Below are 10,887 nucleotides of genomic sequence, written 5' to 3'. Positions count from 1 at the left end.
TGCTCCCTGAGCACAATACTGACAGTATACCATCTAGAAGAGCATCCTCTGCTAGGGGCTTCCCAACAAAATACATAGATCGCCTGTCTGCAGGATACATGTCATTTTATGATTTCAGGTTGGTCTGACCACTGAGACCCTCAACAATCTCAAAAATTGCGTGAACTGAGCAGTAGTGTGCATAACTGACCATAGCTCTATCTCCTGTGTATAAAGCTAGCGGGCTAAAAGGCCAAGCATAGTAGCAAGAATCATAATACCAATGATTTTAAAAGACCTTATAATAATAAATATTTGATTGATAAGGCTATGTGCCCACAATGCAGAAATTATGCATATTTTTTCCGCTTCTCCCTGGCAGGAAAAACGCGTGCGGATTTTACATGTGTTTTTCCTGCCAGGTAGAAGCGTTTTTGCATGCATTTCCGCATGCGGGTTATCAAGCGCTTTTACAAGCGCTTTTACCATCACTTGGAAAAGTGCTTGACAACTTGTTCACACTATATAAATCCATGCAACCGGCATGGACTTATAGTGGTGTGACCAAGTTAGTTAAAAAAAAAAAGAATAAGAATGGTAAAAAATAAAAAATAAAGATTATACTTACCTTCCGATGTCCTCCCGGTGTTTTCTTCGCTGCGTCCGGTGTCTTGGGCGGCTCGCGGTGTTGCGAAGGACCTGCGGTGACGTCATTGAGTCATGTGACAGGCCGCATATGTGCTGGGGGGCGCCAACCTGAATTCTTTCCCCGGGTGTCAGAAAACCTAGATACACGTCTGGTAACACAATGAATACAGATCCCAAGTCGTTGAATATGACACCTTCACATCATCAGAGACTATCATATGTATATATTTGGAATGGGAGTGTTATTTTCTGCTATATACTCTTGACAGAAGATTGCAATGTATTCCACTATATGGTTGAAAATCCTTATACAGGAACTGAGCCGACTTCAACAGTCCGTACGACTATATTGGCTGCCTACAGTTGTCACTTTAGTTATAGCCATATGGACAAGAGCCAATATCTACCTGGCACTATATACATTAGACTACCTATGAAAAAGAGATCATTTCATCTTGTACAAAGACATTGTGTTAAATAAACATATTCTGAGCGTATTTTATTTGAAGCGCTGTTTCATCACATTTTCTAGCCATCTGGCTCCAGTAGCTTTACAAGGGTTAAAAGTGCATAGTTAAAAAGTTGAAAACGATCTTAACACATATAAAAAAAAAGCATGCAATCGCCAGGTAAACTTATTAATTTAGCTAAGAATAATCACTGACAGTGTTAAAGGTCTTCTTATACAGTCTTGTGTTATTGCATCACTTTTTTAAGAATCAGTTCAAAAAAGTTTCTTTCTCTTCCATTTGTTGCCTGCGCATGGCACACAGGTAGGCAGAAGCAGGTGGTTAGACGAAGCAGCAGTCTACAACATCCGGTTGGTAACCTCCATGGTGATGGAACGAGTGCATCCAAATGGTATCACTTGGGCTATGCGGGTGCAGCAGTTCTGGTTCACAGTACAGTCCGTATAGAAGTAAATATTTCTTGCTTCTGAGGTTCAAGAGATACATTCATTTTTTATCTTTCATGCTTAGAATTAGCTTCATTACGTTCCACACTGACACCATTGGCTTTAGATGCTAGCTCCTTCTTATTGCAGTCTTTTTCTAGGTAAAACTCTGCTAGTACAGGGCAGTGCTCTGATGCCACTCCTCCCCATGACCAGTTGTCTGGAATCCATGGATTTGTTAGGCCTTCTCTCACCACCAGAGAATAACCTGCATAAAATAAAAAGATGATCAGAGACTGTCTTGGGAACCCTTCACACATCCACCTAAAAAAACATCCGTGAGATATAATTAGTGCCTTGCATGTGTAGCTTACTGTACATGTATTAAGCTAATAAAATAAATGAAAAAAACAATGTGGGGTCCCCCATATTTTGTGACCAGCACAGGTAAAACAGACAGCTGAGAGCTGATATTATCAGAATGAGAAGGTCCATGATGTATAGGTCCTTTCCAGCCTAAAACTACCTGCCCTCAAACGCCCCAGAAGTGAAGCACACAGAGTGCAGCGTGACCCGGCGACTGCGTAGAGCGGTACCGTTACCGATGTCACCGGTTTTCAGAATTACCAGATCTTGCGCAGAGCTGCTTGAGCCAGAAGAGGCTGTTGGCAAAACCTATGGAGCCGCAAAACGAGGCTCCATAGACTTTGTACGGAGGAATCGATGAACTTTGCCGGATTTAGTAGACTATGTCAGACCTGCGTGGGTGGTGAACTAGGGAAAGTGTTGGGAAGCATTTATTTAAATAAAGTACCGTATTTTGCGGACTATAAGACACACCTAACCATAAGACCCACCCAAAATTTTGGGGAGGAAAGTAGGAAAAAATGTTTTTAATAAAATGGTGGTGCGTCTTATAGTCCACTTTTAAGGTAGCTTGCAGGGTCCCAGGAGGCATGGACGCTGCTGCAGGCAGCTGGCGGCAGGAGTGGGGCGATGCTGCGGGCCCCTGGCTCGGAGGAGCCAAAGCGGCGGGCCATTTCCCCGAAGTCCACCATGCTGCATCGCCCCACTCCTGCTGCCGACAGCTTTCTGCAGCAGCGATAAGTTACATTCAGATTATAACACGCAACCCCGTTTTTCCCAAAATGTTTGGGGAAAAAGTTGCTTTTATAAGCCTAAAAAAAAATCGGTATTTTTTGTGTCTTTTTTTTTTTTTTTTTCATGGGTTAGTAATTGGGCTGTCTGATATTTCTCAAGAACTCTATATTGTGTCATTCCTGTGTTATTCCTCTTGAAAGTCTATCAATGAAATGACAGCTTGGTGTTGTAAATGACAAAACTGTCAAACAACTCCAAGCAAAATACTATAAATGATAAATGTGTAGAAACAGTAAGGCCACGGCCCCACTATCAGTATTTGGTCAGTATTCGGTCTATATTTTTCCCCTGGAGTGGGAGCCAAAACCAGGTGAGGAACAATCAGAGAAAATGTATAATAGAAACAAGTCACCAATTCTGCATTTATCACCCACTCCTGGTTTTGGCTCCCACTCCTGAGAAATAATACTGACCGAATACTAATAGTGGGGATGTGGCCAAACTGTGTAGATACAGCTTGCCGTGACTACATTGCTACAGCATACAGACAGATGCAACTACACTGTGATCTGAAATTGCCTATATAGCAGTTATGCAATTCAATAATCTTAAATTGAATGTTTGCATATGCCTTAAACTGTGTGCCCACGGTCCGGATTTGCTGCGGACTTATGCAGCATCAAACACGCAGCAGCGAGATGTTACAGCATAGTGGATGGGATTTCTAGAAATCCCATGTCCACTATGCATATCTGGGCACCTGCGGATCACCCGTGGAAACTGACATGCGGTGCGTCTTTCCAGACCGCAGTATGTCAATTTCTCCTGTGGGTCCGCATGCGGGCTTTCCCCATAGATCGGACCTCTATGAGTAAAGTCCGCAAGTGAAAAAAAAAATGGCGCCGCTCATTTGCATAAAATTAGCGGAAGCCGCCGACGGCTCTTCCGCAGCGTCAAGCCCACATGCCTGGACGCATCATGAACACATAGACTTAGAGTCTGATTGCACCTATTATTTTGTACGCTATAGCATATATTTATTTCATTTTGCTAGGATGTGCTTATCAATTTATCTTTTAACAGTATACATTGGAGGTAAATGATTGGCTCAGTTATTCCCTAAGCACTTCTCCCATCAGTGTTTAATTAGAGACGTTTCCTACCTGCCCTTTCAATTTGTAGGCCTAGGCTGCGTTTAATTATAGATGTATCCTACCTTCTTTTTAAATTTGTAGGCCTAGGCCCAGAAGAGGGAAGTTTGTTAGTGTAGGTTCCATTTATAAAGGTCCCCTTATCACTAGCACATGGGCTTACACAATTTGTTCTATATAGCAGTAATACAATCCAAAATTCTATTATTCACTGTTTGCATATACCTTAGTGTGGTCGGAAAGCGGTTGCATCTCTTTGTATGCTATGAAAACAGGGTTTTACCATTCCGCTTGTCAATGGGGTTTGACTCCACACACCTGACATTGTTCAAATTAAGTGCTGACACGAAATGATCTGTGCACTAGTAGCGTGACATTACAAGCACCAACGCACTATGCACTGCCTGGAATTTGGTCCATAAAAATGAGAGTGACTAGATTATGATCCACAGCTGGAGCTACCTATAACAAGACAAAATATTTCACCCCTGATTCATTAAGACTGGTGATTTGCATGCCAATCCTGATGAACTGTGCACAGATGTAAGATACACCAAATTTATTAAGCGACGCGATCCTCTTAAAGAGGACCTTTAACTAGTTTTAGCATGTTAAATTGGCCACATCAGGGAATAGTGGCTGTAGAGCTGAATTAAACATCTTTCTTATTTGCTAATTTCTCATCTTCTTTGTGGAGATGATAGCTAGGAAAGTTTAGGTTATAAATCCAATGGAGAATTACCAGAGACTTGTCTCTGGGGCGTGTACTTTGTCTCCTGTATGACATAGACCAATCATGAGCATGAGGTGTCATTTAGAGGGAAAAAAAGAAGACGCCTTCAGAAAATCTGAAGAACAGCCCTGCTCTTTGCTCTAATCTACACAGTAGGTACATTGATCAGGGCTGACTTGAGTGTACAATAGTGTTCAAAATAATAGCTGTGTGTTCAAAGACATGAGTTAATCACAAAATTTTTGTACTATTTTTTATGTTCATGCATTGGGAACATTGCACACTGTTTTCTAATTCAAAATATGAAGAGAAATGAATAAAAATTTTAACTACTTTACAGAAAATAACAAAAAATGAACATTGGGCTGTTCTAAAAAATAGCAGTGTCTGCATTTTCTTTACAAACTCACAATATGTACTCTTTTTTTGAGGATTTAGCTTTCATGTGAACCACTAACCTAATATTTAGTTGTATACCCACAGTTTTTAGAACTGCTTCACATCTATGTTGCATAGAGTCAATCAACTTCTGGCACCTGTCAACTGTTATTCCAGCCCTGGATGCTTTGACTACATCCTGCAATTTTTTGGCATTTCTGGCTTTGCCTCAGAAACTGCATTTTTTATGTCACTCCACAAGTGTTCTATTGGATTAAGGTCCGGGGATTGGGCTGGCAACTCCATAACCTCAATTTTGTTGGACTGGAACCAAGACTTTGCTCGTTTACTGGTGTGTTTAGGGTCATTGTCTTGTTGAAAAGCCCATTTCAAGGGCATATCCTTTTCAGCGTAAGGCAACATGACCTCTTCAAGTATTTTAATATATGCAAACTGGTCCTTGATCCTGTAGTGCCGGCGTCCCTGCCCTCTGCTAGGCAGGGACGCTGTTCCCCTCACCGCTCTGCTCCGTGCCCGGCGTCCCTCTCCCGCTCTGCTGGCAGCGCGCGCTCCTTCCCGGCCACTGTGCTTAGGGCGCGCGCGCGCGCCCTCCCTCCCTCTTAAAGGGGCCACGCGCGCCGTCCTAAGGAGTCCCCGGCCAATGGCCGGAGGACTTTACCATATATAAGGCACCTCCTCCAAAATGGAGGTGCCCGAGCAATGTTGTTGCACCGTTCTACTCTGCTTCAGCCCTCAGGTCCCGTTGCCAGTTACCTGCCAGTTACCTGCCAGATTCCTGCCAGCTTGCTGTCCTAATCCTGCCTGATTTCCTGTTACCTGCCTGCCTGCCTGAGGTCCGACGGTCTGCCTTACAACTCCGGTCAGTGTGTCTAAGGACCAACTTGCCCGCTCACCTGGGAGCGCACATCAGCTACCTGTCTGCTTGCCTGAGGTCCGACGGTCTGCCTTACAACTCCGGTCAGTCTGTCTATGGACCAGCTTGCCCGCTCACCTGGGAGCGCTTCTCCGCTACCTGCCTGCTTGCCTGCCCGGAGGCTCCGCTGTCACGTGCTGTGACCACCAGCTATTCCAGACTCTTGCCCGCTCACCTGGGAGCGCTTCTCCGCTACCTGCCTGCTTGCCTACCTGGAGGCTCCGCCGTCACGTGCTGTGACCACCTGCTATTCCAGAGACTCTCGCTTGCTCACCTGGGAGCACACATCCTCCATCTGCCTTGCTAGCCTACCTGGAGGTTCAGCCATCACAGGTCGTACCTACCCCTTACCTAGAGACTGCCCCGGTCACTTGCCGTGACCTCCAGCCCGTTCTTCCAGAGACTGCCCCGGTCACTTGCCGTGACCTCCAGCCCGTTCTTCCAGAGACTGCCCTGATCACTTGCCGTGACCTCCTGCCCGTACACCCAGAGACTGTCCCGGTCACCTGCTGTGACTTCCTGCCTGGTCGCCACCCGCTCCCTTACAAGGACCACTCCCTTGTATAGTAGCCCAGAGGTTCCGCCTCCCAGACCCGTTACAGTTTGCTCGGGCCATGGAACCCGGTGGCACCCAAGCTCCCTCGCTCTCGGACCTGTGTCATGAACTGTCCCGTCAAAGGTCCCAACAGGAGTCCATCCTGGGTCACCTGCGGAATGTCAATACTCGCCTGGACACTCTGACTGTTCCACCAACAACCTCCGCCAGTGCCATGTCTCGCAATCCGGCAGCTCCGCTGTCCACTAACACCATGATATCCTACCCCGGACCTCGGCTTTCTGCACCTCCTCGCTTCGGAGGCGACTCAGCCCAGGCTCGGGGCTTCATAAATCAGTGCACCCTGCACTTTGAACTATTGTCCCACCAGTTTAACTCCGACCGAGCCAAAATTGCATTCATCATGTCCCATCTCACCGGGGAGGCCCAGGCCTGGCTAAATCCTCTATGGGAGAGAGGAGACCCCCTGGTGTCCAACTTGCCTGCTTTTCTCACGGCTTTCCGGAAAGTCTTCGACGAACCCGGACGGAAGACCTCATCCGCATCATCGTTGCTACGCCTCCGTCAGGAAAGTCTCACCGTGGGCCAATATGCCATACGGTTCCGTACCCTTGCCTCGGAGCTGGCCTGGGATAACGACGCTCTGGTTTCCGTCTTCTGGGAGGGTCTGTCCGGCCGTATTAAAGATGAACTTGCCGGTCGGGACATTCCTACCACTCTCGATGACTTAATAACTCTTGCCACCCGGATTGACCTACGGTTCCAGGAGTGTGCCAGAGAGGTCACCCGTGAGAGGAGGTTACCACGTCTAGCTCCTACTTTTCAGAAACCCGTCACTCCTTCTGTCTCTAACCAGGTACACCCTCCTGAGCCTATGCAGGTCGACCAGACCAAGATGGTCAAGACCCGTCAGGACTTACGCCGTGCCGAGGGGACCTGCTTCTACTGTGGCAGTAAGGAGCACCGGATCCGTGCCTGCCCGGAGAGGTCGGGAAACGCCTGTGTCTAGGTTCGCTCAGAGAGGTCCACCTAGACAAGAATAAATCCTCTCCATCCCTGCTGTTGTCAGTTTCAATCGTCTACGGGGAGAACCGTTATTTCGAACTAGCCCAACTGGACTCTGGAGCAGCCGGGAATCTTATTTCACAGTCCCTGGTAGAGAAATACCGCATCCCCACCAAACCTCTGGCTGTACCCTTGTCTGTTGCTGCCGTGGATGGGGGGCTCTTACCACGCCACATCCAACTCATCACCGAATCCATTACTCTGCAGGTGGGAATGCTGCATTCTGAAAGTATCTCCTTCCATGTTCTGCCTGGACTCTCTCACGCCCTCTTGCTAGGCCTACCTTGGCTCCAGAAACATGCACCCGTTCTTGACTGGCAGACCGGAGAAGTCCTTCGCTGGGGACAGGGCTGCCATAAGACCTGTCTGGTTCCCGTTCATCCCGTCCGTCCTTCTCCTACCCCAGCTAATCTACCTGGACTTCCGATTCCTTATTGGTCTTATGCTGATGTCTTTAATAAAAAGGAGGCAGAGACACTACCCCCTCATAGACCATACGACTGCCCTATCGACCTGTTACCTGGTACTTCTCCTCCCCGTGGGCGTATTTATCCATTATCCGCTGCTGAGACCCGGTCGATGTCCGAATATATTGAGGAGAATCTGGCCAGGGGATTCATCCGGAAATCTACCTCCCCGGCGGGAGCAGGCTTCTTTTTCGTCAAAAAGAAGGACGGCTCTCTCCGTCCCTGTATAGACTATAGAGGCCTTAACCAGATCACGGTGAAGAATAAGTACCCCCTTCCGCTCATTCCGGAGTTATTTGATCGTCTGAGGGGGGCTAGAATCTTCACCAAACTGGACCTCCGTGGGGCGTACAACCTGGTTCGTATCCGTCAGGGGGATGAATGGAAGACGGCATTCAACACCCGGGACGGCCACTATGAATATCTGGTAATGCCCTTTGGCCTCTGTAACGCTCCTGCCGTCTTTCAAGAGTTGGTCAATGACATCTTCCGGGACCTTCTCTACTCCTGCGTAGTGGTGTACCTGGACGACATCTTGGTCTTCTCTCCGGATCTCCAGACTCACCGGAGGGATGTTCGTCAGGTCCTGCTCAGGCTCAGGCAGAACCATCTCTACGCTAAATATGAGAAGTGCCTCTTTGAGCAGACCTCGCTTCCGTTTCTGGGCTACATTATCTCTCAGACCGGCCTACAAATGGATCCTGAGAAACTGTCTGCCATCGAGAAATGGTCCCGACCAGAGGGGTTGAAGGCTATTCAACGGTTCCTGGGCTTCGCCAACTATTACCGCCTCTTCATCCCGCACTTCTCTTCCCGGACTGCCCCAATTTCCGCGCTCACCCGTAAGGGTACTAATCCCAAAGAGTGGCCGCCCGAAGCAGAGGAGGCCTTTCTTTCCCTAAAACAGGCCTTCTCTTCCGCCCCGGTGCTGCATCGCCCGGACGGCAACAAGCAGTTCTTCCTGGAAGTTGATGCCTCCTCCTCTGGAGCCGGAGCGGTACTTACTCAAAAATCATCTTCCGGGAGAATGGTAACTTGTGGCTTCTTCTCCAAACTCTTCTCTTCTGAGCGCAACTATTCCATAGGAGACCGAGAGTTATTGGCCATCAAGCTGGCGTTGGAGGAGTGGCGTTACCTACTCGAGGGGGCTCTTCATCCGGTAATAATTTACACTGACCACAAGAACTTGGCTTACCTCCAGCATGCCCAGAGACTTAACCCGCGCCAAGCCCGGTGGTCCTTGTTTTTTGCTCGCTTTGATTTTGTTCTTCATTTTCGCCCGGCTGACAAAAACGTCAAAGCAGACGCCTTGTCCCGATCCTTTCTGGTGTCCGATCTCGAGGAAGAACCTAAACATATCATCGATCCCGCCAGAGTAATGCAGGTGGCTCCTGTGAGTCTAAATCGTCTCCCTCCCGGTAAGACGTTTGTTTCAGTACCTGATCGGGAGAAGATCCTACACTGGGGCCATTCGTCTAAACTAGCTGGCCACGCCGGTCAGAAAAAGACCCTCCAGCTTATTGCCCGGCACTATTGGTGGCCTACCCTGCACAAGGACATAATAGACTTTGTTTCTGCCTGTGTGTCCTGCGCCCGCAACAAAGTCCCGAGACATCTGCCAGCCGGACGCCTCCTTCCGCTTCCTGTACCTGCTGCCCCCTGGCAGCATATAGCAATGGACTTTATAACTGATCTCCCCGTCTCTGCCGGTTGTACGGTCATTTGGGTGGTCGCTGACCGCTTTTCCAAGATGGCTCACTTTATTCCCCTGCCAGGCCTTCCGTCTGCACCCGAGCTGGCTAAAGACTTTATCCGCCACATCTTCCGTCTTCATGGCCTGCCCCTCCACATCGTGTCGGATCGTGGGGTACAGTTCACCTCACGTTTCTGGAGAGCCACTTGTAAACTACTAGACGTCACCCTGGACTTCTCTTCCGCTTACCACCCACAGTCCAATGGTCAAGTGGAGCGGATCAATCAGAACCTGACCAGTTACCTCCGGCACTTCGTTAATGCCCACCATTCTGACTGGGTGGATCTCCTACCATGGGCCGAGTTCTCTTATAGTAATCACGAGAGCGAATCCTCCTCCAAATCCCCGTTTTTTGTAGTCTTTGGTCAGCATCCTCGGATTCCTTTTCCTGTCTCCACCTCTGTGGACAACCCGGCTGCGGAATCTCTCGTTAGCAAATTTTCCTCCATATGGGAGAGTACCCGGTCCGCACTCCTTCTGTCATCCGAGCGTATGAAAAGACACGCTGACAAAAAACGCCTGGATCCTCCACAATTTCGTCCAGGAGATAAAGTCTGGCTCTCATCTAAATATGTTCGACTCAAGATACCTTCTTACAAGTTAGGGCCTCGGTTCATCGGTCCTCTGGAGGCCATCAGTCAGATCAACCCGGTGGCCTATAAATTGAAACTCCCGGCCAACTTACGGATCCCTAACTCCTTCCATGTATCTCTCCTCAAACCCGTGGTGCTTAACTCTTTTTCCAAGTCTACAGGTACGCCTCCTGCTCCGGTTTCTGCTGAGGACGAGTTTGAGGTAGAGAACATTCTTGCCACCAAAAGGGTAAGAGGAAAGACCTTTTTTCTGGTATATTGGAAGGGGTTTGGTCCTGAGGAGAGAACGTGGGAGCCCCGGGAGAACATCCATGCCCCTCTCATCCTAGCTAAATTTCTATCTGGCCTAAAAAAGGGGGGGCCTAAAGGGGGGGGTACTGTAGTGCCGGCGTCCCTGCCCTCTGCTAGGCAGGGACGCTGTTCCCCTCACCGCTCTGCTCCGTGTCCGGCGTCCCTCTCCCGCTCTGCTGGCAGCGCGCGCTCCTTCCCGGCCACTGTGCTTAGGGCGCGCGCGCGCGCCCTCCCTCCCTCTTAAAGGGGCCGCGCGCGCCGTCCTAAGGAGTCCCCGGCTAATGGCCGGAGGACTTTACCATATATAAGGCACCTCCTCCAAAATGGAGGTGCCCGAGCAATG

The 10,887-nt window shown here is 48.7% G+C and overlaps 1 protein-coding gene across 1 annotated transcript in view; it reads right to left on the bottom strand.

The window, feature by feature from the left end:
* Positions 1 to 1,111: 1,111 nt before the first annotated feature.
* The window catches only part of EEPD1 (endonuclease/exonuclease/phosphatase family domain containing 1), a 161,066-nt gene continuing 151,290 nt past the window's right edge, over positions 1,112 to 10,887 (bottom strand). Inside the window, exon 7 of the mRNA XM_073678240.1 lies at positions 1,112 to 1,790. Coding sequence (XP_073534341.1) covers positions 1,591 to 1,790 — 200 coding nt within the window. The 3' untranslated portion in view covers positions 1,112 to 1,590. The remainder of the gene's footprint in view (positions 1,791 to 10,887) is intronic.

This window comes from Phyllobates terribilis, unplaced genomic scaffold, assembly GCF_046119375.1.
Source record: "Phyllobates terribilis strain yellow unplaced genomic scaffold, ASM4611937v1 Scaffold_4__5_contigs__length_816908805, whole genome shotgun sequence".
Taxonomy (NCBI): Eukaryota; Metazoa; Chordata; class Amphibia; order Anura; family Dendrobatidae; genus Phyllobates; species Phyllobates terribilis.
This window is presented reverse-complemented; position numbering and strand designations above follow the sequence as displayed.